The sequence below is a fragment of the Elephantulus edwardii genome, unplaced genomic scaffold (assembly GCF_000299155.1).
Source record: "Elephantulus edwardii isolate Elephantulus edwardi_28Jun2011 unplaced genomic scaffold, EleEdw1.0 scaffold00001, whole genome shotgun sequence".
Taxonomy (NCBI): domain Eukaryota; kingdom Metazoa; phylum Chordata; class Mammalia; order Macroscelidea; family Macroscelididae; genus Elephantulus; species Elephantulus edwardii.
In genome coordinates, this window is record NW_006399751.1 from 25,870,565 (window position 1) to 25,897,631 (window position 27,067).

The 27,067-nt window shown below is 37.0% G+C and overlaps 1 protein-coding gene across 1 annotated transcript in view; it reads right to left on the reverse strand.

The window, feature by feature from the left end:
* Positions 1–12,619: 12,619 nt before the first annotated feature.
* LOC102875831 (ubiquitin-60S ribosomal protein L40-like) overlaps positions 12,620–27,067 on the reverse strand; it is a 36,398-nt gene continuing 21,950 nt past the window's right edge. Inside the window, exon 2 of the mRNA XM_006878942.1 lies at positions 12,620–13,086. Coding sequence (XP_006879004.1) covers positions 12,620–13,086 — 467 coding nt within the window. The remainder of the gene's footprint in view (positions 13,087–27,067) is intronic.

Below are 27,067 nucleotides of genomic sequence, written 5' to 3' on the forward strand. Positions count from 1 at the left end.
TCACCTGGGAGCGTGATCTATGCCCAGGTGCTCTTATAAAAGTGGAGTACCTCCTGGACTCAAGAGCTCTCTTTTGCTCTGCTTGCCTGGTTTAGCCTCCTAACTTAAGCCAGCAGCCCTACTAGCTGTACTATATTTCTGATCTTCGTTTGACAAGCCTATATCCTTAACAGCTGTGTGAACCCCAGGGGGACCTTACAGGGAATTGGAAAGCTCAAGAATTTGGATGAGAGGTTTGGGTAGGGGGGAGGAGGAGAAGAAACAGTAAATGTTGAAAATGATGGAAGTGCATGCAATAGATGTAATGTTTGGAACATTTCTGACCTGGACTTTTTTTTGTTTCTTCTGATACTGAATATTGATATGGTCAGAATTCTATATAAAACACTCACCTCAGTCTTTAACCTGACATTCTTGCACTTCAGCACTTTGAAGAGGTTCTTGAGAGCAGATTTTCCAAATACAGCAGGTTTTTTGATTTCTTGGCTGCTACTGCTGCCATGGATATTTTTACAGCAAAATGAAGTTGTTGATAACATCAAATTATCTGTATACTGTATATTGTATATAAATATCATGATATTGTCTTCTGGTCCAGCAAGGAATTTTTTTTTACTTGATGTTGTGACATAATCCATACTGAAAGCTATAGCTTTTAATCTCCTTCAATAAGTGCCTCGGATCTTTCTAACTTTCTGCAAGTAAGATTGTTGTCCCCTCCATAATGAAAGCTGTTGATGAGTCTCCAATCTTTGTTGCCATATACATCTTCAAATGGTACAGTCTCTCAAGCATTTTTTCAGCAAATGAATAGGTATGAAGAAAAGATGCAACCATACAGATGTTTTTCTTTGTAATCCCTGCAGTATTTTCTTGTTCTGTTCAGAGAACTGCTTCTTGTTCTATGTGAAAGCTTTCCATGAACACATTAAGTGTCCTGGCATTTCTATTTTCTTAATATATCAATAATTCATTAGGATCCATATAGTCAAGTACCTTTACATAGTATTTAAAAGGAAAACAAACAACTTTTTAGTATACTGTGTTTTGAGCCAAGCTCTATCTTGCATTATCAATGATATTCCTCATTCCACAGCCTCTTCTGAATTCAGCTTGAGGTTCTGGAAGGTCCCAGTTCTAGTGATTTTTTGGAAGACTTCCAGTAAGATTTTACTTGCATGTATTATTAGTGATACTGTTTGATAATGTCCACATTCTGTTGGGTCACCTTTTCTGCAATGTAAATAAATATTAATTTCTTCCAGTCAGTTGCCCTGGTAGCGGTCTTCTAAATTTCTTGGCATAAGCTAGTGAGCACATCTAGAGCTACGTCTGTTGAAACATCTCAATTGACATTCCATCAATTCTTTGGGCCTTATTTTTTGCTAATGCCTTCAGTGCAACTTGAACATCTTCCTTTTTACTGCTTTTTTATTGATTATGCACTACCTTCTGAACTTTTTCAATGTCAACTGTTTTTTTGGTTTTTTTTGGGTACAATGACTTGCGTATTTCTCTATCTTCTTTTGAGGCTTCCTACATTATTCAATATTTTGCACATAGAATCCTGCAGTGTTACAACTGAGGCTTGAGTTTGTTCTTCAGTCCTTTCAGTTTGAGAAATATCAAGTGTTTTCTTCCTTTTTAGTTTTCTAAATCCAGCTTTTTGAACATTTGATTGTAATAACTTTGTCTTTTTGCACACCCCTTTGAAATAATCTGTTTAAATGTTTTACTTCCACATTTCTGTCCTTTGTTTTGGCCTCTCTATATACTGCTGGTCTGTCTGATACTTCTCTAAATCTGAACATTCAGATTAAGAGAGACTAGGAAGAAGGATTGACCATCCACTTCTGAAATAGCAGGCCTCTGAAAGCCCTATATACAATAGATTTGTCCTGGAAAGGGTTAAACCGGGTGACTCCTTGGAGGCAAGGATTCTGAGGCTCTGTCTAACATACTTTGGACATGTTGTGAGAAGAGACCGGTGCTTGGAGAAAGACATCATGCTTGGGAGGGTGGAGGGACAGGGCAGGAGGGGAAGGCCCTCTATGAGGTGGATTGATTCAGTGACTGGGATAATCGGGATGGGAGTGTCAGAGACAGTGCGATTGGCAAAGGACAGAGCAGAGTTTAGGGCTGTTGTACATAGGGTTGCTATGAGTTGCAGGCGACTCGATGGCACATAACAACAACAAACAACATATTCTAGTAAGAGAACACTGGTGGGCTAGTAGGTAAGGAGTTGTGCTGCCAACTCAAAGGCTGGCAGTTCAAATTCACCAGCTGCTCCAAAGGAGAAAGTTTGGATACATACTCTCTTGTGTATTACACTCTCCTGTGTATTACATTCCCTTGCGTAAACAGTTTCTAAAAATCCTCTAGAGAGACAGTTATGTGTTCATTCTAACTCAAATGCAATGAATTGAGTTGTATTTATGTTCTAGTGCAAATTTTTAAGTCTTTCTGACATCTATTTTGATTTTTTCTTCTTTTTTCTCCTGTCTTAACGTTTTGTTTTCTTTAAGGATGATATCATTGATGTTATCCCACAACTCATCTGGACTTTGTACATTAGTGTTTATTTTATCAATCCTACCATTGAGGCGGTTTTTAACTTGATTTGGGATATAATCAAAGTCATATTTTGGTCCTCATAGCTTGTTTTCATTTTCTTCACCTTCAATTTAAACTTACACATGAGTAATTGATGGCTTATTCTACAGCCAGCTCTGGTCTTGTTTTAAGTGCTAATATGGACATTTCCATTAACTCTTTCTACAAATGTCGATATAGATCTGATTCTGATCTGTACACTGATGAGGTTCACATGTATACTCACCATTCATGTTTTTGTAAATAATATATTGGCAATGTATAGGCCATTGATGATACAAAATTCTATTATTGGGTCTCCATCCTCATTTCTGTCACCTAGGACATATTTTCCAACTATCTTTATTCTTTGTTTCCAACTTTTGCTTTCTAGTCACTAAGTTTTATTAGTGCATCTTTATTGCATGTTTCATTAATTCAAACTGCAGAAGTTGATAGAAATTTCAGTTGGTTAGATCCACAGAAGAGTCAATGCCTTTGAATTGTGGTTTTGATAAGAAGTATTGAATACCTAAGATCCCTGGTGGTTCAGTGGTAAGGAATTCACTGCCAGTGCAAAGGTATGCTGTTCAAATCTACCAGCTGCCCTAGTGGAGAAAGGCAGGCAGTTAACTCCTGTGTGATTTGTTGCCTCTTGAAAACCTGCTGGAGAGTCAGCTACAGTTGGCTTCCAACTTGACAACATGTGACAGCAACAACATTCACTATATCATGACCTGCCACAAGGACTAACAAAGTTTCCTTGGAGGAAATGCAATCAGGGTTCTCTATAAAGGCAAAAATGATGAAACTTCATCTTACATACTTTGGGCCAGTTGTCAGAAAGGGTCAGTTCTTGGGAAAAGACATCATGCTGAGAAAGGTAAAATGTCAGCCAAAGGGAGAAAGACTCCCAATGAGATAGTTTGACATAGTGACTATGACAATGGGCTTCAACATGATGAAGATAGTGAGGGGGACTCAGAATAGGACAAGGTTTTAATGTGCCGTAAACTCATCATGGTAAACCTGTGAGTCATAGTCAATTTGATGACACCTGACAATAACAATTTATTAAGCACTTAGAAGTATTAGGTACCATGGAAAGAGTTTACCAGTTATTAACTTACTTAATAATTAAACCCTCAGTGAACAGACATTTTTATTCTTATGCTTCCTATAATTTTGAATTATTTTAAGGAATATGAAATAGCTCCTAAAATACAATAATCATCCATTAAAGACAGTGATACATAAACCCATTTTCTAAAATAAAAAAAGTGTTTTTCTGTCATTTGAGTTTTATGAGCTGAGACACCCTGCTTATCTATAAAGGAGGATAGAAATAAGGTGAATTAAGGAGTAAATTAATTAATAGATATGTATCACTTAGTGTTGGGAGCAATTCCCCATAGCTCATCTGCATTTCTTATATTAACATTTGTTTTAGATTATCTTTTCAGGAATTATTTCTAAGGAAATTGAGCTTACAGCAGAAACAGGGAAGATGTCAGAAAAAGAAAGATGATACATCCTTCTAGGCTAAAAGTTGAATAGGTGTACTAGATGTCCTCCTTTAGATGATTGAGGTCTCTTAAACTTGAGGTTCTTCAACTATAAACTCACCATGCATGCAGAATCTACAAGAGTCCTTTTATGTATTGTACCCCCAAAATTTTGAGTGCTAAGGAAAACCAAAAAGAACTTAATGCTTATACTGTTTGCTAGGCCATGAGTAGTAAATTCTTTTTCTCAGACCCAGATATCTATCCCCTGTTACGTCTAAAAGCTGTGGCAAGAGAATCTGTCACCTTGCAAGCATGGTAAAATAGACCATTCACAATTTTTGCCAAATAGTGTCTGAGAACAAAATAAATACTACATAAATGTAACCTTTCTACAGGTAAACTAATTATCAAAATACAGTGAAGAATCCAGAAAAATGAGTTGTCTTTGTTGTGTTGAGGAGAATGGATTGGGGTAGTTTGCATCAAGATATAAAAGAGATCAAAACCAAGCTAGTCCATAGGGAATGGGGAAGAGATGTGTCAACCAGCATGAAGACAGGGCAAGAAGAGACTCTCAAAGAAACGGATATTGCTCTAGAACTGACAGAAAGACTTCCTGTGGAGGGTAGTGTCCTGATTTTGACCTTGCTTCTTAACTGTCAGAAAACCAGCTCATTTGTTGCAGTCATCAACTTGAGATGCTTCTGTTATAACAGAGATGAGAATCAGAATTTCTAGAGAAGGATGTGGGCTTGGGAAATCCATGTGGCATTGTGCTTGCAGGGATGATTGTAAAGAAATGAGAGAAATAAAACAGAAAAGAAAATGCACTAAAACAGAAAACAATATAGTGAAGAATCAACTTAACTATTTATTTTATGTCTTCTATAAGTTGGTTATAAACCTGGTGCTGAAGTTAAAAAGTGAACGAATACAGATGCTCTCTTTTCACAGTCTGGAGGAAGAGACAAGAGCATATTCAAAACCCTGTTGCAGATTAGTCAGATCCAACTCATATAACCCTTGATGAGGTTTCCAAAGCTGTAAAACTTGATAGGAGGAGCCTGCATGTCTTTCTTCCCTGGAGTGACTGGTGGATTTGAACTGTTGATCTTTTTGTTTGCAGCCCAATATGTTATGGACTGAAAGAAATATGAACAGGAATCTAGAGCTGAATAGAGGAGGGCACACACCTATTTCCCTGAAATGTACTATGAAGAGGAAAGAGTCAGAGATGTTCCTCAGGAGAAGCAATGCTTCAGTGGACTTTCAGCAGCTGATGTTGAACATAGATTGGCCAGTCACAATGTGAAAATCAGTAGAGTCGTTTATTGTCATTATTGTGATCAACATCACTATCACTAGATAAGGATGAAGAAAAGTGCATTACAGTCAGAAAAGGAAGAGATGTGGAAATAGAATTGATGCAGGAACAGTACCTTTTTAAAAATTTAATCAGTTGAAGGCTATAATCAAACAGTAGTCTTTGAACATGACAGTTTCAATTACTCCTGCTAATATGTGAAAAGAGACATGAGGTAAATTCTCTCTTTTGTTATTTTAAAAATTCGTCCTGCTAAGGAATATTAAATTCTGATGGCCTAGTGGTAAAATGCTGCACTGCAATCCCAAAGGCACACGGTTAAAATCCACCAGCTGCTTCTGAGAGAAGGATGGGTAGTCTCCTCCTATGTGATTAACTGCCTCTGAAAACTCTTAGGTGGTTCTGATTTGACAATATACAATGACAACACCACTACATAATATTACTTTAATAGCAAATTGAGTTCACTGTAACAACTGTATATTAGAGGAGGCCAAATTGTGTTCAAAGAAGCCATCAAAATTAAGAGGATTTTTACCCAGTTGCATGAGGAATGACAGAAAAGTGCAGATTATTTTATTTTACAGAAAAGGAAAATGAGATTGTTATCAATTCAAGATCAATTAATTCAATAGGAAAATAATTAACTGTATAAAAATTGTATTGGAATTATCTTCACGGTCTCTTAACACCTTAGATTCCTTGATTTCAATATAACAAAACAGTATCCTTTGCTCTTAGAAAATCACACACAATACAAGGAACATCCACCCAAGCTCCAAGCCTAAATGAACGGAAACACAGGAAAACTGTGCTCAGAGTGGTGAGTTATTTCTGCAACAAAGAAAAACTAGCATGGTCTTTAAAGAGTATATAATAAATTTTAAGAAAATTTTTTAAATACAGAAAGCACGTTAAAAAGAAACACAGTTTAAGTACTAGTAAATTTAACGTATGAGAACTTTTTCCTTTAACATAAAATGTGTATCACTTTCCTGTATTTATACACATACATGTGCATATTCACATACTTTAGATCTTAAGTGTAAGACACAAAGATTTTAGACTTAGATTTTTAAGCTCATATGTGTGACTATTTGACTAGAAAATTCACCACTAGATGCTCTCAGTAAAGGTAAGTAAAAAATCTGAAATGACAAGTAGCAAAATTAATTTGTAACAACTAAACAATGAGTATGAAGTTTTCCAAGTGGAGGTGACAGATTTCTGAGATCACTGAAAACAAGCTTTTTTAAAAAACTCTCATGACGTTCTCATTGAAACATCACAGATGGCACTGTTATTTCTTTGGAGTCAGGTGTATTAATGGCTGTCTTGTTTAATTTAATCTTCATGTTGTATATTATTTAATGAATAACATTTAGTATAATTTCTGGATCCATATGTTTACAGCCCCAACCATTCTAGCCCAGGAAGTAGTCTTTAAATGTAGCTTAACAAACACTATTGATCAAAAATTAATTAGCTAAGGGATTACTTGTGGATTTGTATTTCCTGAGTCAGATAAATATCTTTTACTAGATAACCTTGTTGTTGTTACGCACTATCAAATTTGAACAGACTGATAGCTGAGCCTCCAGTGGTATTTTGGAGTAGTAAATCTCTGTGGAGGAGATTGTCCATCTTTCTCCCATGAAGCTGTTGGTAGATTTAAACCATTTGCCTTTGTGAGAGCAGTGTAGCTCTTTACCACTCGGCCACCAGCTCTTTAGCTAACCTTGCTGTTGTGTATCATCATACTGGAGGAGATTGCCTTTCTCCTTTGAAATTGGTGGGTTTGAACAGTGTACCTTTGCATTGGCTGTGCAATTCCTTACCATTAAGACACCAAGAGCTCCTTTAGATAACCTTGGCGATGGAAAGAATTTATTTTTAAAGATGAATATTATTATTTTTTATAATATAAGCCATCAAGACACCTCTGAACAATAAAATTAATGGCTGAGTCCCAATCATTCCACATCCTCGACAACATTTACTTTGTTTGCTGTATTGTTAAATTTTTCTACAAGGGCTGGAGTGTGATAATATCTCTTTGCTATTTTGATTTGTATCTCTCTGAGTGCTGTATTGAAGATTTCTTCATGTGTTTCTTGGCATCCTCAATGTCCTCCTTTGTGACGAGTCTTTTCAAGTCTTTTGTCCTATTTGCTATTGAGTTATCAGCCTTTTTTTGGTGGAAGGTGCTGTAGTATTCTGTAGACTTTAGTTAGGAGACCCTTATCTGAAATGTCGTTGCTAACTGTTTTCTCCAAATCTGTGGGCTTTCTTTTACCATACTGTAGAAAGTTTTTGATGTATACAGGGATGTGATGTCAAGAAGGTCTCATTTGTCAATTTTGTCTTCTCCAGCTTGAACATTTTTGGCTGTATTTATAAGCCTATTTATGCCATAGACATAAATAAAAAAAAATTTTGTTCCCATTTGTCTCTTATGATCTTTAAAGATTTAAGTTTGCCTCATGGTCTTTTGTCCACTTTGAGTTGGTTTTTTTGTGTATGGTGCTGGAAGTGGCTCCTGCTGGTGGGATTGTAAAATGATACTACTTCTAGGGAAGGGAGTTTGGACGTGTTTCCTTAAAATGTGGAACACGGAAGTCCCATAAGACTCCACTATTTTATGGGCAGGAATATATCCTAAGGAAATCAGAACGAACACAGAAATGGAGATAAGTATACCCACGTTCATAGCAGTGCTGTTGACAATAGCAAGAAAGTGGAAACAACCCAAACGCCCATTAGCAAAAGAATGGATTGGGGAAACTGTGCTACAGTGGAATACTATGTAGCACTAAGGAACAATAACTTTGCAAAATACTATATAACTTGGGAAAGACTAGAGAGCCTTATGCTGAGTGAAAGAATTCATTCACATAAGGACAAATATTGCATAAGGCCACTATTGTGATAATAGAAGGATAATTGAACAAGATATGTACAAATGTTCAAAAGGGAATGGTGACTTTTCCCCAGTCACTGCAGATTCCACTCGACCCATAACCCACCTCTATGGCCAAAGAAAACATTGCTGTTGGAGGTGAAATGGATGTTAATATTGCTTTACAAAAGGTGCTAAAGGCCTTCAAAACTGCCCTCATCCATGATAGCCTAGCATGCAGAATCGTCGAAACTGCCAGAATCTTGAACAAGTGCCAAGCATTCTGTGTGTGATGAGCCTCTGTACGTCAAGTTAGTAGAGGCCCTTTGTACCAAACAACCTGATAAGGGTTGATGGCAGCAAGAACTAGGGAAACGGGCAGTCCTCTGCAAAGCTGACAAAGAAGGAAAGCCCCACAAAGTGGATGGCTGCAGTTGTGTAGTTGTTAAGGATTAAGGCAAAGAATTCCAGGCAAAGGATGCCATTGAGGAGTATTTTAAAGTCAAGAAATGATACCAATAGAGAACTTGGTATATTAAAACAAAACAACAAACCAACAATAAGAGGGGAAGGGGAGGGACAGAAAAAGGGGAAGAGGGAAAAATTAATTGTTGAATTTAAAAATAAAATGTGATTATTGTACAGCAAAAAAGAGATGTTATACAAATCATGTGCATATTTTCAAGCATTAAGATGTGGTTATTTTCAACATTAAGGTAATCCAATTTCCACATACAAATGTTGATTTAACTCTTACAAGCACAAGAATAAAGAAAATGAGTATTTTTAACAAAGTGTAGCTAATATTCATTAAGAAAAAGAAATAATTTTAAAAGTTAGAGGTTAGGTAATCTATGCTAATACATTCTCTTTTACATACAAATACATCAGGGTGGTTTGGGTTTTTTTTTCTTGCTGCTATGACTGATCATCACATTGAAATGTACTAGCAATGCCAACTATCGTTTATAGGATCAGTAATTGTCCGCTTGCCACCAGCAGTCAACTGGCTTTGAACCCTTTCCACACTGGTCTTCCAGGGGAGCTGACCCTTTACCCCAGTCATTGTTAAGGCCACAGGAGGGACATGACGGACTGTATTTCCTGCTGCTTCTCTTCAAAATAATGAGGTTTAAATTATCACACTCATAAAGATTAATTGGACTGAATTCCTTGAGTATTTGTTCTTGTACACTCTTATGAGGGACCTTTCTCACACAGCAACCATTGTGTTTTTTTCTTGGGTGACACAGCTCTGTTTTCTGTTAATTCACTAGTAACAAAAAAGTACTGATACTATTAACAAGAAAACTCTACCAAATTTAGTTAACTGCTTTATAAAATGTAAAAGAGTTCAAAAGGGTGGATGAAGGCTGTTAGAGAGCCAAGGAAAAAAATCTAGTCTGAACTCTGGATTATAGACGTCATTTCTCACTATTTCCTGAAATCAGGTTATGTGCTGACAGAGAACACAGACGAAACAACTCTAAGTATGTAACTTTATTAAAACAGAGCATGGAGATACTTAAAGATGGAAGAAATGTCATACAGACAGAAGAAAAATGGGCCACACTTAAATTTTCTAACTTTTCATTGAGAATTTATGCATTTTCATAAAACAAATATGCACTAAGCTGAAGAAAAGAAATGATTTACTCTTTGGTCTTTTTATTGCATCATAAATCTACGTGATGACAACTTACAGCTTACTGCTTTTTAACATATGGTATTATATTCTATGAAGAGTTACTGATAAGCACATCAAAACTCACTCTTTAGAGAATTAGAAAACTTTTTTTTCTTTCTTTCTTTTTGGCAAGGATGTAGTTTTAATTATAGACCTTCAAGCAAAATTTTTGCATTGAATTTGCCATTGACTTTATGTTTATTATCACTGTTGATAAAGATGATATCCTTAATTGCTCACCACCAATCTGGCTGTCATACCATGGTGACTTGTGTGTTGCTATGATACTGAAAACTAGGGGAGGGTAGTGAGGATGTAGTTTCTATGAATAAGCTAAACTATTAAGACTAACATCATTTATTCATTAAGAAACTTATTTTCCCAACTAAAAGCTTGGATGCAGGCAAGTGTGAGGGTTATACAAAACGGGCAATTCTTTTTTCTGCTTTACATACAGTGGTCAAGAGCCAGAGTAACTGAGAAAGCTTTTATCATCTTCACACAGAGTTGTAGTGACTAATCTAACTAAGTTGTTGTTGTTGATTATCATCCAGTCATAGCAAGTTTAGGAACAATAGACCTAATGCCTTTCCATAACTATCATCATTTCTCCAAATTCATAGAGTTTCCAGAGGGATGTGCTTTAGGAAGTGGATGCCACTCCTGATTCCAAACATGTTTTACACCTGGGAGCTCCATCAAACACTGTCTGCTTTGGGAAACCATTATGGTATTTGATACCCCAATGGCACAAGGTTCAGTAAACCCAGATTCCTTCATACTGCACAGTGACAAAAAGTGATGTACAAAGTGGAAGAGTGTTCCTCCAGATATAGCAGCACTAGTTTCATTTAGCAGTGGTTAAGTGTTGTCAAGTCAAATACGACTGAGAGTAAGCTTTGCATAAAGGACTTGAACTCTGTTCTATAACTAACATCATTTCTGTACATCTATATTTAACTATAAGTACACTATAATAATAAAGTTATGAAGGTCTAGAGCTGGATTTTCAAATCAGGCAGAACCTAGTTGACATCTATGCACCATACTTAACTATGTGACGTAACACAATTATCTGACTTCCATAAGTCTCAAGTTTCTGATTTACAGTCACAATAGAATATCTAGATTTATAGCTTGTTTTGAGGATTTGATGAGCTTTTAGTCTAGTACTTGACATAGTATCTGATACATTTTCAACAAGAAATAAAGATGATGATTATTTCTCCATGTTATTCTCTGAATTAGTTAATGAGATGTAGCTTAACTGCTATTTTTGTCATTAAGCACTTTAAAAATTACTTCTTCTGTCTCACCCTAATTTGCTCCTAAATAGTGTTATTACCTTGTTGTTATGTGCTGTCAAGTCACCTGTGACTCATAGTGTCCCTATGTATAACAACTCTGAACCCTGCTCTATCCTGAGCCAACCTTATTGTCTCTGACACACCTAACACCATTACCCCAGTCACTGAGTCAATCCATCTCATCGAGGGTCTTTCTCGTGCTGTCCCTCCACCTTCCCAACCTTACTTTGCTAAAAATATAGTTATTTATACATTTATTTTTCTGTCCATGTGTCAAAAATATGAGTAAACCTTGGTTGATATACTAATTTATTGAAATTATATTGGTTTGTGAAAAATATAAAGACAGATTTCAGGACTAACTTGGAGAAAAACCCTAACAACATAACCAGAGTTGGAATTAATATCATGACAAAACTAAATAAGGAAGAGACCACTAATATTGCCATTGAACACTTATCATTGTTTATAACTCTAATGCTTACCCTTGAAACCACAAATGCTCTTGGGACTGTATGTTGATGACATTCAACTGAAAGAATTCCATTCAAATTAGTATTGGATATCTAAGTTCTACTTCCTGTAATGAGAGAGTTTAGCTAGCCATGCCTTAGTTGCATGAGAGTCTGGGGAAATACATTTTAGGATTGTTAAGTTTCTTAGTTGGGGTTAGCCTCTGTTCCATTAAGAATCAGATGTTTCATTAAAATATCAATAAAAAATAAAGTGCAATCAAGCAAGAGAAAAAAAAGAACCAGGTGTTAAAGAGTTTTCTAAATGTAGAAAAAATTCAGAGACTGAGCAGTTGAAAATAAACTAGTTCCTTCATTTATAAACTATTTTAACGTATATTTGGAATATAGTTGAATGAAATTGACAACTAACAAGTAAAACAATAACAAGGGAGCTTTGGGGACCTAGTGGCTTGGAAGCTGCGCTGCAGTCCCAAAGTGGTTCGAATCCACCAGTTACTTTGCAGGAGAAAAATGGGTAATCTCCTCCTATGCTGATAACTGTCTCTGTAAACCCTCTTTGAGGGTCAGCTATGAGTCCGTTCTGACTAAATGACACACAACAATAATGAACAGACGTTTGACCTTGGGTAATGCATCACTGTGATTCATTCCTTTTAAGGAATATTAATTATTCAGAATCTGAATATATTTACCATATTAGTCACAGGAAATATTGATTATTAATTAAGTATGATAATGGCATGAGATCTGGAACTATTCGCATAATACGAATGTGAGTATACCTAAATGCTTCTGTGAAGCAGGTTTTTTTTTTTTTTTCCTTTCAGTTCAGTGAAAGAGACTTTATTGAGGGCCCAGGGTCTTGGGGCTGGGAAGAAGGCCACCTGCAAGAGACAAGGGAGCCAGTGAAGAGGGAGGTTGTTGGTGTGCAGCTGCGGCAGTTGACAGCACGGTGATGCAGGTGAGGACAACACTCGCGGCAGATCATCTTGTCGCAGTTACACTTCTGGGTGAGCTGGAGCAAGGAAGGCTCGATAATGCCGCCAAGCAGACGCAGCACCAGATGCAGGGTGGACTCTTTCAGGATGTTGTAGTCTGAGAGTGTACAGCCATCCTCTAGTTGTTTGCCCGCAAATATCAGACACTGCTGTTCAGAAGGGATGCCCTCCTTGTCTTGGATTTTGGCTTTCACATTCTCGATGGTGTCACTGGGCTCGACCTCAAGAGTGGTGGTCTTGCCAGTCAGGGTCTTCACAAAGATCTGAATCTTTGCGTCTGCCGCTCGGCCGCCTCATTGAAGAGAAAGAGGGAGACCTGTGAAGCAGTTTTGATTAAAAAAAAAAAATTGTGCATGATCACTTTGGCGTGATAAGAGCAAATTTTCTGTCCTCACTTTAAAAATGTTGTTTAATGTTGGATGCATTCTATAGAAAAACAGTGCTACCTCTTGGAATTGGTATTTATATCCTTCTTAAGGTTTATTTCTTCCTTTCCCCCCCTTTTGACTTGTGAAGCTACATTTTAAGGCACCGGCAAGAGTGGTCAGCATTTTCATTTGATTGATGGAGAGAGGAAGTCCAGAGAGGTTATATACATTCCTTGAGCTTCCTTTGAGTAAATTAACTTCCTTTTTGCTACTTTTGGCTTTGCATGAGCTGAGACAAAGTTTAATTAATTTGAAAACTTTCCCCAACAATACTCTATACAGAATTCTGAGAGAAACTAGTAGAATGTGAAGCTTATATAAACTCCTTTATCTTTGTTGTCATCTCAGTTATAGAGATATATGAGTGAGAAGGAAAATGAAGCTATTTTCTAAACTAAGTTTGTGTTTTGTATATTTAAGCCACCCCTGAGATTCAGCATTACCCCAGGTCATTAGCTATCTGTAAGTTTTTGGTTTCTTATTTCAGTTGGTCAGTTTAGGCTTTCTGGAGGGTATCACCACGTAAACTCTAGGAGTTTCTTACATGAAGCTCAGAGAAGACTATAATGTAGATTTGTTTAGCATTCATGGAGTAATCTTTTTCACAGTTCCTTTGACACTCAAACATTGCTTATTATTTTTCTGATAGATATCTTTGAAAGCTTTGCTTTTCTGTGAATTTCTCAAGTAGAACATTTAATATTTAGAATAGTTTGAAATAAAAAAGCCTGTGCTTTGAGGGAGTAAGTTCCTGAAGTGAAGATATTGTTCTGAAGGTCAACCGACTAGATTTACTTTACTTTCTTTTCTCTGGATCTCTTAGGATAAATCTGGGATTAGTTAGAGAACTATGAAGTAGAAGCAGCATGAAAAAAGCATTTCTTCTTCAAACTTAATATTTACATTTTTGTGTAGGATGTTTTATTGTGCTATATTCACTTCAGTTTTCATTTACATTTAAAAAGATAAATATAGATAGCCTTATCCTTTTACTGAGGAGTTGGGGTATATGTTATATATCTATCTATCCATCTCGCTTGCTTTCTATATCTCACACAGATATATTTATATAACATGTATACTATACATAAAAATACATATATTTTTTGTAGTACTATACATGTTTATAATTTCTCTACAGTACCTCTTGCCTATTCACCCTATCTTATCTGATTCCTAAGTTAATGAGTTGCCACTGATTTGCCCCATTGAGTCATTTTGTCTTCCTGTCCCTTAAGCTTTCTTCTCAGTTACAGAACAAACTCCTTATGATGTTTAGATATCGATCAACTGGAACAATTATAACTTTTATCTTTTATCTTGAGATTAGTATATCTTTCTTGGAAGATAAATAATTTAAATCACTTTATCTCCTCTTTCAGCTTTATTCTTTTTTTTAGGTTTTTTTTTTTTTAGCTTTATTCTTTTAAAATTATATTTTCCTCTGACATTTGGACCTTAGTGTTATTTTCAGTAACTTTTGAAGCTTTGCCTAATTAAGTTAAAGGAATATATACAATATATTCATACATAAGCTTAATTTTGAAGGACCATGGTCGCAAAAACTTGTTTGGAGGATTGTTATAAAGTATTACAGCAGAGATTCTTTTGCTAGGTTCCTCTGAGTTGGTTCACACTCATGCAGACTGTGCGTACAGCAGAATAAAGAGTAGCCCCTTCTTCACCATGGCTGTTGTTCTTAAACCCTTTGTTCTACAGCCGCAGTATCAAGCCATCTGCTTGAGCGTTAGCTCCCTTTTTTGCTAATGTTTTGCTTACCAAACACAATGTCTTTTTCCAAGGTCTGGCCCTTCCTAATCACATGTTCAACACATAAGAAACAAAGTCTCAACATTTTTACTTCTAAGGAGCACTCCGGATAAATGGCTTCAAAGACAGATTTATTTGTTATTTTGGCAGCCCACACTATGTTCAATTTTGTCAACACCACAATTCAAAGACATCAATTCATCATCCAGCTGTCTCATAAGTCTTGTTACATTGTTAAGAATTATTAAATTGGAACCAATCCAGAGTTGACCCTCAAAGTCAGTTTTCAGAGGCAATGAATCATGGGACGAGATCACCTTTCTTTCTCCTTTGGAACAGCTAGTAGGTTTGAACTGCATACCTTTGGGTTGACAGCACAACTCATTACCATTAAGCTACCAGAGCTCCCTATACCATACACATAAGGCCAATGAAAATAGAGTAGCTAGAGTTACATGCACCTTGGTCCTAAAAGAACAGCCTGGCCCTCATTTGTTTTTCCTTTTTTATTGTTTTGCATACATCCTTTTTATTTAGTAATTTAAACAAGTACCTGGCAGCAATTTAACCCAAAGCAATTCTTCATTTGACTCCACAGCTACTGTAACCGTGAGTGTTGATTGTGGGTCAAGTAAAATAAAATCATTGATAACTTCAATATTCTTCCCGCCCTTCAATTTATCATTATATTGTTTCGTGGTCTAGTTGTAAAGGTATTTGTTTTCTCTGTATTAAGGAGTAATCCATGCTGAAAGATATACAGTCTTTGAGCTTGATCAGTAAGTGCTTCAAATCTTCATTTTCTGCAAGCAAGGTTGTTCCATCTGCATATCACAGGTTGTAGATGAGTCTCCCTTCAGTCCTGATGTTACATTTTTATTCACATAGGTCAGCTTCTCAGATTATTTGCAAAGCATACAGATTGAACATGTTTGGGCAAAGGATAAAGTCCTAACATAGTCATTTCCTGGTTTTAAAATGTGCAGTAGCCTCTTAATTTGTTTGAATGACTGCTTCTTGGTTTATATACAAGTTCTACATAAGTACAATTAAATATTCTAGAGTTCTCATTCTTCACAATGTTATGGATAGTTTATTATTATTCACTTGGGCAAATACTTTTGATAATCAATAAAGCACAAGGAAACTCCTTGTGTGTTTAGTAAAATGATTTTTCTTGCAGACCTTACCTGGAGCAGATTGGAAAGTGATTACTGTTTGTGGGAAATTACAATTCTCTAAAAGTTTATCATGAAGTAAGTAAGACTGGGGCCAAACATGAGGGGAGAACAGCAATTGAAAGAGGGTCATTTTAATATGAGAACATTGTCGTTGTTCTTAAGTGCCGTTGTGTCATAGGTGACTCATAGCAACCCTATGAACAAAAGTCCTGAACACTTGTATAACTTTCATCCTCTTGCAGGTTCATAGAATTTCTGAAGGCAAGCTATTTTGTAAGTGGATGCCACTCCTGCTTCCAAGCTTGTTTTAATTGGGGAGCTCCACCAAACACTGTCCACTATGGTTAACCATTATCACATTTGATGTCAGTGTCACGGGTTCAGCTTCATGGTGACCACGAGTTACCTCTGTACAACAAGTGGACAGACTAGGCCTATACTGCCTAGAAGAATGTTTGCCCAGAAACAATTAAAAACAGGCCTGAGAGCTGCAGATTAAAGTCATCCACCTTTGGCTTGGAGCATCACTTTCTGACACACCCAAATGTAGGAAGACTCTGGGCCAGAGACCCCCAATTCATCTGTCAAGTCCCCTTTGCTGACACTCCCTTGGGACGAAAAGAATGTCATAAGAGCCTGAACATTCCATATGTGTCCCTCCTCAAGACACAAGAGTCCATCCTAAAGTCCAGCTTGAACCGAGATTCACAACACACATTAGACATGTGAACATTAGACATACTTAAATTGTCATAGAACGAATAAAAATGCTTGAAGAAACAGAGAGGAAAAATACTATAATTGATGGTGAAATATTTACCCTAGAGAAGAAGTGAGGATATAATTGTATGCATTAAAATAATAAGAAAGAATAATAGGAAAGAATATTCTGGAATATTTGTAGACTTGCTAGAAAAGTTTTCCTTTTTTTTTTCTTTCTGTTTTCTCTATAGTAGAAGGTAGTCATCTACTGAGAGTTACTGAAAAGACTATTCTAAGACTTAGATAATTAAGTAGAGAAGTGTGAGGAACATCATAACAGAGAATTGAACAGGCTATATACTACACTCAGTTCCAAGGGTCAACATTCATCCACATTGCACCATAACATTATAAAGTACATAACTACAGGGCTTAGTGAAACATTAATGTTTGTAGAGTACAATAATGACGAACTGACTACAGAGACCTATGATATGAAAAGTATTGGCCATTTGTAGTTGCTAGATTTTATGTTGTATTAGTTTTTAATCACTTGCTAGCAATGACACTCTTTCTATTGCACACTCAACTTGGTACTGATTATTTCATCTCTTTTCTTATGTTTACCAGTTTTCTTTTATTATCCTATTTTGTTTGCTAAACATCTTCAAGCAGTGTCTATTGTATTTTTCTAGAAAGCATACATAAGTTTTCATGTTTCTTTTTCTTTGTTTGGTTTTATATACTCACTACATTAGAAGAACGTTAGTTTTTTAATAGAAATACTATTTTAATAAAATTCAGACTTTTCATGTTCCCTCATGTTTAGTCCGCATGTTAGCTTTTTTTTGTGTTAAATGCTTATTTTGTTATTAACCATCTTTTCTCATTCTTTTTGGTTTAATGGGTCATGTTTGTTTGGTTTTGTTTTTTTTTTTTTTTGTCTTGTGTATTAGCTTTTAAATTCATCTCACTTTGCTACTTATTTCAATGTATTAAATCTAGAATGGCAAATAGGTTGCACCAGAAAGGACCGGCTCTGATTAATGACACTTGTTATGACAAAAATTGAGAAATGATGTATACATGCCCTGTATCTCGTTATCATTTTTAGAGACTTTACTCATTGTAAACAAACAAATTAATATCAACACTGAAACTGAGAGTTAGTCCTCTGAAATCTAATCTTGGTTCCACTTCTACTTAGGACACTGGGATAGTTTGACCAGAGCAGTTCCTGACAGCCTTTGAAATTTAACAAGTGGAAATCAGGAGGCTCCAAATGCACAATAATTGAAGTGCTCATTTTTATTCTTACCTCACTGTGGTTGTCCCTGATAAGAGGTTGACAGGCATTTCCAAGACCTGCTAGCTCTCAAAAACTCAATTCAGATATCTCAATTTAATGCACTTTATAAACTTCCCCACATTACTGATCCTTGACTATTCTTCCAGACAGGGTATGCCCTTCTAAGACATCTGGCCTGATTACTATAAATGTACAAAATTTTATTATTTCTATTTTCCACATATAATTAACTATGTCATGGTAGATATGTATGGGGCGGAGAAATATAGGTGGTTACAGGTTTTATCTTTATTTTTTTAACCAAAATATCAAAGGTTGAACATATAAATAACTCAAAATAAAATTAAGTCTTTAAGGGTCAATATAGTCGACAGCAATGGATTTCATATGACAAGAAAAAGCCTAGTAGTTCTAAATTTTGTGCAATAAGACCTAGATAATAGGTCTGATTTCTAAGTGGAATAAATGAAGGCATTTCCTTTAGTCAAGCTGTTTCTCAGTTTTAACAAAATGCATTCAGATAAGATTTTAATATCAACAGAGCAAGTCTTATCCTTTATAAGAAATTTCTTCTATCTACAAGCATACCTGTTTTCTGTCTTTATACAAAGATAGAAAACCCTGTATTTAAGATAGAATCAGAATTAATTTCTTAATTTTCATAATTAAATATCAGCTATGACAGTAACATGCTTGATATTTACAACGTATTGATCTTTTTTCAATCAACAATAAGGAATATACTCTAGACACTGTTCTCATATTAGCTAATAATTAGCTACTTTTAGTAAGCTTATCGTTATTGTGTGCCTTTGAGTCAGAACTGACTCATAGCTGACCTTTCAGCAAGTTTTTAGAGGTAAGAAATCACACAGGAGGAAATTGTTGATCTCTTTCCCCTGCAGAACATTTGGTAGATTAAAACTGCACACCTTTGAATTAGCAGTGTAATTGCTTACCACCAGGCCACCAGAGGGGAAAAATTTGAATGATCCTGCAAGCACCAAAAGAAAATGGAGGGAATGCATGCATGCAGCTAAAGTACCAAAAATAATTTATTTACACTGAAAAATTTCAGGAAGTAGTGTATGATAAAGAATCAGTGGTGACCAGGAAAGAAGGCCAAGCTGCAATGAAGGCACTGGCAAAAAATAAGAAACAAGAACTTAATGGGTTACCAACTGACATGTTTCAATTGACAGATGTAGCCCTGGAAGAGCTCATCAGTCTGTGCCATGAAATGTGGATGATAGTTACCTAGCTAACTGAATGGAAGAGATCCATATATGTTCCCATTCCCAAGAAAGATGATTTACTAGAATGGGGAAATTATCAAACAATATAATTAATATCACATGCAAGCAAAATATTGCTGAAGACCACATAAAAATGACTACAACAGTGAATGTCAATTGTCAGTGAATGTCATTGTTCTGGTAAAAAGTGACTAGAACAATGAGGAAGAACAACCAGAAGTTCAAGATGAGTTTGGAAGAAGTTGTGACACCAAGGATATTATGGTTGATATCAGATAGATTCTGACTGAAAGCAGAGAATACCAGAAGAATGTCTATTTTTGTTTTATTGTGTATACAGAGGCATTAAACTGTGGATCTTAACAAGCTATGGGTAATATAGAGAAAAATGGAAATTCAGGAACACTTCGTTATGTTTATATGAAACTATACTTAGATCAAGAAGCTGCTGTCCAAATAAAGAAAAGGAATACTTCATGGTTTAAAATCAAGCAAAATGTGTGTCAAGGCTGTGACCTTTCTTCATACCTACTCAATCTGCATGCTGGGGAAATCATTTGAGAAGCTGAACTTTATGATGAAAACAATATGGCATCTGGCCTGGAGGAAGGCTAATCAACAACTTGCATATACAGATGACACAACCTTGCTTGCTAAAAGCAAGGAACACCTGAGATACTTGCTACAGAAGATCAAAGCCTTCAATATGGATTACTTCTCAACATTAAGAAGACAAAACACTTCACCAACGGGGCAATAGACAATGTAATGATAGATGGAGAAAAGATTGAAATTGTAAACGATTTAATCTTCCTTGGATCCATAATTAACCCTTAGTACCAGCAGTTGGGAGATCAAGAGACATGCATCATTGGGAGAGTATTCTGTCAGGGACCTCTCCAAAGTCCTAAATGGCAATGATGTCACTCTAAATATTAAGGTGCACTTGATTCAATCCATAGTCTTATTAACCACCTGCTATGCATCTGAAAACTGGACAATGAATAAGGATGACGGAAGAAGAAACAACATCTTTCAATTGTAGTGGTGGAGAAGAGTACTGAATAAAACATGGACTACAAAAAGAACAAACAGATAAGTCTTGAAGAAGATGTGCTTCTTTGAGTGCTCTCACACCAAAGTGCTTCTTAGAGGGAGGCAGGGATGATGAAGCTTTATCTCACATATTATGGGCATGTTGCTAGGAGATGCCATTCCTTGGAAAGAGACATCATGATTGGAAAGTTGGAGGGTCAACAGAAGATAGGAAGACCCTCAACAAGATAGATTGACATAGAGACTACAGCCGAACACTCAAGTATGTCAGAGATGATGAGGATGGCACAGAAAAGGCTAGGGTCCAGATCTGTTACTCATAGGGTCTCTATGTGTCATGCTCATCTCAATGGCACCTAACAACAGCAAATGCACTTAATAACCTGGCAGAAATAATTCATCATGAACCAAGAATCAATCTATGACAGTGATTTTCACACTGTGCCTTATGAAATACCATGTATCTCCAGAGTACTTTTAAGTTAAGAAGTTTCTCTGTTGGATTAGAAACTGTCACTAATTTCTATCTACTGTAAACAGAGCAGCTCTGCTTTAATATTGTTTACATACCAAGCCCTTGCATAAGCATCATTTACAGAGTATATTGATCAATCAAAAATGAGATTTGAAAGTCACTGTTCTAAGTATCATAACATCTATCCTTTTTTAAAAATGGGTTTTTACCCTGTATTATAGTAAGTAAACGGCTAACCGGGGGATCATTCCTATAGTACTGTATATAAATACTTCCCAAACCCACATTCCTGGCTCTAGGTTTGTGTTTTAATTCTTCTTGGCCTGTCACAGAAACCTAATCTGCCTTGCTGCACAGTTATTGATTTTGGCATGACTACATGGCCCCTTTTCTGTGGAAAGAGATACAAAAGGGTTTTATGAGATTATGTGGATAGACGAAACTGATAGCTCCTCTGGGTAGGGAATGAAAATCCCACTGTAGATTCCAATAACAGAGCATGTCATTATGATTTCAAATGGCAGAAATCCTATGAACAGGAGGAGAAGCGACAAAAGGGAGCCATCATGATGGATGACTGAAACAAAACAAAGGGAGGGTTCACAAACTTGATTACATTGTTGGCCTTAAGATCAACTGGTTCTAAGGCTTCATGAGTTAGCACACCGTTGTTGATAGGTGTCTTCAAGTCAATTATAACTCATAGTTATAAAGAACATGATCTGAACATGGCCCTATCTTGCACCATCCTCACAATCTCTGATATTCTCGAACCCATTGATACAATCATCTTGTTGGAGGTTTTTCTTCTCTTTCTTTGACTCTCCACCTTTCCCAACGTGATGTCCTTTTTTAAGGATTGGCCTCTTCTGACAACATTACCTAAGAATTTTAAATGAAGTTTCTCTGTCCTTGCGTCTAAGGAACATTGTGGTTGCACTTCCTCCACGATAGGCTTAATTGCTGTTTTGGCTGTTCATGAGATATAAAGTCCACTTCTCCAATGCCACAACTCAAAGGAATTTATTTTCCTTATGTCATTTTGTTGTTGTTGTTAGATCCCGTCAAATGAAGTACAACCCATACAGACCCTATAAACAACAGATCTGTTGTTGTTACATATTGTTCAGCAGATGTCAAGATAAGTCCTATGTTTTAAGACAGGTCATGTTTTCTTTTTTCTGTTACTTACAGTTGAAATCACCTTGATTGAAACATTTATTCTGAGGAATGGAAATATTCTGTACAAATATATGACAAAAAAATAAGCTTGGCATTTTCAGGAAACTGTATGTTGTTTAATATGACTATAGTATAGCTTGTTATCATTAAATTATAAAAAAACAAACAAGTAATAACACAGAAGTCAGGCAATGAAGTTCTGTCTTATAAGAAAGAAATCTTGATTGCAAATGTAGATAGTTTAAGGGACTGGGAATTCCGTTGAATAGAACTAAGAGACTTCAGAAGTCAAGGTTGTAGGATAGTCCTGGAATCTAGAATCAAAATTCTAACTTGTAAAAAATCGTGGTCCATGATGTTGGAACCTGGTAAGGATGTAGGTGGCCAATAGGAGAAAGCAGATAGTGGCAAATGTTATAAAGTGATTTGGAACAAGGAGGATAAGAGAATGAATGTCTTCTTTCTAAAGAGCTTCTGTGGAAGCATCAACCTCAAAAACTATATGCATTTTAGATGAGATCAAGAACTGCAGGCAGAAATAAGATTTTGAAAAACAACCATTCAAAAACTCTGATTTCAAGTTGTTCTGTGCTGACAACTATGAATCATGACAACCCTGTAGGCAAGTGGATTTGAACCCTGTCCTGCACCACATCATCCTCACCCTCTCTGACATTGTTACAGTCACCATATCAATTAATTTTTTTAAACGTCATCTCATTTTATTGAGGCTCTTCTTCTCTTACCCTCACCCTCCAGCTTTCCAAGCACAATGTGCTTCTCCAAGGCCTGGCTTCTCCTAACATCATGGCCAATGTAAATAAGATGTAGTTGTTGTTGTTGTTGTGTACCATAGAGTCAGAACCGATCCACAGCTGACCCTCCGGCGGGTTTTCAGAGACAGTTAATTGTGTGCGAGGAGATTGCCCCTCCTTCTACCACAGAGTGGCTAGTGGTCTCAAACTGCGTGCCTTTGGGATTGCAGTGCAGCTTCTTTCCACTAGGCCACCAGATAATAGAATGTAGAGTGTTCAGAAAAGTTAGGATTTGAAAAAGTCACATAAAATAGATATGTATAGTGAGGAACAGAGTGGAGAACTCGCAGTGATTTAAGGAAGGTGAGGCTTGGAGAATATAGTTGGCTTATGTGTAGTTCTACATTGTAGTACCACAAAGATGATCATTTCAGAGCAGGAGATCAGAAAACAGGTTTTCAGAGAGAAATTAATAAGAAGATTGGTAGAGGAAATCCATCCAAAGAACTGGGCCTTTACTTCAATGAGCCAGTTTAGTTTCCAGATCCCTCTCCTAATGAAGAAATGGCAGAAGCCTCAATCAGTGGGTGAGTTCAAGGTAATTATGTTCCTAAGGAAATGATAATGTTTTTATCAGGACACTGAATTTCTTTGTCCTCAGGGAGAAACATCAGTCACTCTCCAGAGATTTTGAAGGTTTGCCTTCTCTGATGAGAGTACACGATATTTTTTTCAAGAGCAGACTATGTTCTTTTGAAATAAGTAAAACAAATCAAGGAAAAAACCCAAGCTTCTCAAACAATGAATCCTTGGTCAAAGAAACCCTGGTGGCACAGTAACTAAGTGCTCTGCTGCTAAGAAAAACCAGCAGTGTGAACTCACTGGACACTCTGGAGATAGAAAACCTGGCCACATGCTCTGTGGAGATCACAGCTGAGGGAACTTGATGGGTCAGTTCTATTATGCACTTGGGTGAATATGAGGTGAATTGACCTGAAGGCATAGAAAAATCCTTGGACAAAATTGTGTTTCCTGTCTTTAGTTATCTTAGCAATTTGTCTATTGTAGACAATTTCTAGGTATATAGAATATATTTTTTTCAACAAAATATGTAAGTGAATAGTCTCCCTTCTGTAAAAATACTGCATGTTTTAAGACGAAGTAAACAACTGGCTAATGTCTTTACAACTTTCATAAAATGAGAAAATCCTAAGAATTGAGAGCTGGACAATGACTAAAGATGGCAGAAAAAGAACTGATGTCTTTGAGGTGTGGTGCCGGAGAAGAGTATTGAACGTACCATAGACTGTCAAGAGAAAAAACAGGTTTTTCCTGGAGAAGGTGATGCCAGGTTGCTCCCTGGAGGCAAGGATTTTAAAATTTATTTACAGGCTGGGAAGATGGGCAGAACTGCTGGATTCTGCAAAGGTGTATTTTCTGATCTGGGGTTGAGATTAGGGTGTGGGTCTTGCTTACAATAAGGTGTGAGATAATTAGATTTAGCCTTGCCTTTGAAAAAGCTTTTGGGCCAGGCCTGGGTTTTGTGTGAATCTCCAGAGAATAAAACTGGTTTGGAAGCAGGAGAGGTATCCACTTAAAAAACAACAACAAACAAAAACAAAAATACTTGCAACAATCTGCGTTATGCAGATGACACAACCCTGCTTGCTGAAACTGAGGAGGACCTCATGCACTTGCTGCGAAGGGTCAAGGACTGCAGCCTTCACTATGGACTGAGGCTCAATGTCAAGAAGACAAAGATTCTCGCCACTGGACCAATTGGCAGCGTCAGGATGGATGGCGAAGAGATTGAGAATGTTCACAGCTTCAGTTTGCTCGGCTCCACAGTCAACACTCTTGGCACCAGCAGTCAGGAAATCAAAAAGCATATCACGATGGAAAAGTCTGCTGTTAGGGACCTCTCAAAGGTACTCAGGAGCAACAGTGTCTCTCTGGAGACTAAGGTGTGCCTGATACAGGCCATGGTCTTTACAATCGCTTGTTATGCATCAGAGAGTTGGACAATGACTAGGGAGGACAGAAGGAGAGTGGATGCTTTTGAGCTGTGGTGCTGGAGAAGGGTACTGAATGTACCCTGGACTGCCAGGAAAACAAACAGATTCATCTTGGAGAGGATTAAACCAAGCTACTCCTTGGAGGCAAGGATTCTGGGGCTTCGTCTGACATACTTTGGACGTGTTGCCAGGAGGGACGGGTCCTTGGAGAGGGACATCATGCTTGGGAGGGTGGAGGGACGGCGCAGGAGGGGAAGACCCTCTATGAGATGGATCGATTCAGTGACTGTGGTAATCGGATGGGTGTGTCAGAGGCAGTGCGGTTGGCGCAGGATAGAGCAGGGTTTAGGGCTGTTGTGCATAGGTTCGCTATGAGTCGGAAACGACTCGACGGCACATAACAACAACAACCGGAAATGCAGTGAACCTGGAGAAAAGATGTAAGTTTTGAACCTGGAGAAAAGATGTGAGTTTTGCGTTCAAGGTTCAAGACTTTCATTCATAGGGTCGCTGTGTGTCGTTTATGACTCTAGGCACTTAGCAACAACAACAACAGTCTCAAATACTTTGTACGTGTTACCAGAAGGGACCAGCCCTTGAAGACAGACATTATGGTAAGAAGGGCAGATTGTAAGTGAAGAGAAGGAAGACTCCGGATGAGATAGATTGATGTAGTTACTATGGAAATAGGAGCAGGTGTATTAAAGATTATGAGAATGGCTGAGGATACAGCAGGGTTCAGAGCTATTATTCACAGGGTCGCTATGAGTCATAGTGGACTCATCAGAAAATAACGACAACCTTTACAACTTTCATGAAATGAAAAGTTTCTAAGAAATAAAGAAAATAAAAAAAAAATACACCAAAAACATCCTATGCAGAATAGATCATTTGAAATTCTGGACTTTATGAGGAGGAATGTAGCATTAGGATTGGAGGAAGACTCATCAACAACCTGTGTCATGCAGATGACACAACAATGCTTGCTGAAACTGAGAAAAACCTGAAGTATTTGCTGCAGATAGTTAAGGACTGTTGTCTGCAATACGGATTGAATCTCAACATCAAGAAAAGCCAGTTTCTCATCACTGGACCAATTGGGAGCATCATGATAGATGGAGAAAAGATTGAAGTAGTTAATAACTCCAGCTAGCTTGGTCCCACAATCCACACTCCTGGCACCAGCAATCAGGACATCAAAAGATGAATTGCATTAGGAACATCTACTGTCAGGAACTCCTCCAGAGTACTGAAGAGCAAGGATGTTAGTCTAGAAACTAAGGTGTACCTGATCCAGGCTATGCTTTTTTTGCAATAACTTGACATGCATCAGAGAGCTGGACAATGACTAAAGATGACAAAAGAATTGATATCTTTGAGCTGTGATGCTGGAGAAGAGTATTGAACATACTGGACTGCTAAGAGAACAAACAGGTCTGTCAAGGAGAAGGTGAAACCAAGCTGCTCCTTGGAAGTGAGGATTTTGAAACTCTGTCTGACATACTTTGGGCATGTAGCCAGGAGGGACCAGTCTTTGGAGAAGGATACCATGCTTGGAAGCGTTGAGGGACAGCACAGGAGAGGAAGAACCTGGATGAGATGATTGACAGTGATTGGGGTGAGGAGGGTAGGTGTGTCAGAGACAATGAGAATGGCTCAGGATAGAGGGTTTAAAGCTATTGTGCATAGGGTTGCTATGACTTGACAGCACGTAACAACAATAAGGGGGAAAGGCCATTCAAAATGTATAGATTAATAAGTGAAAAGAACCCATTTTGCTTTAACTTATATTTTACACAGATAATGATTTTTTAAATAAGTGGAAAATTAAATGTGGAGAGGCAGTGAAAGAGAGGAAGTACCCTCAATGAAATGGATTGACACAGTTATTGTCATAATGAGCTTAAGGCACATGTTTTATGATGATGGTCCAAAATTTAGCAGAGGTTTCTTCTGTTTTGCATACAGTGACCACAGGTCAGAGACAGTTTTAAGGCATCTAATGACAATGATGTGACTATTTATTTATCCAGAATTACTAATAACTTGACTCATTAAATTTTCATGAGGATTAAATCTGATAATATTACTGAAACATTTATAATAGTGATTTTCAACAAAACCCTTATTAATAAATGTTAAAA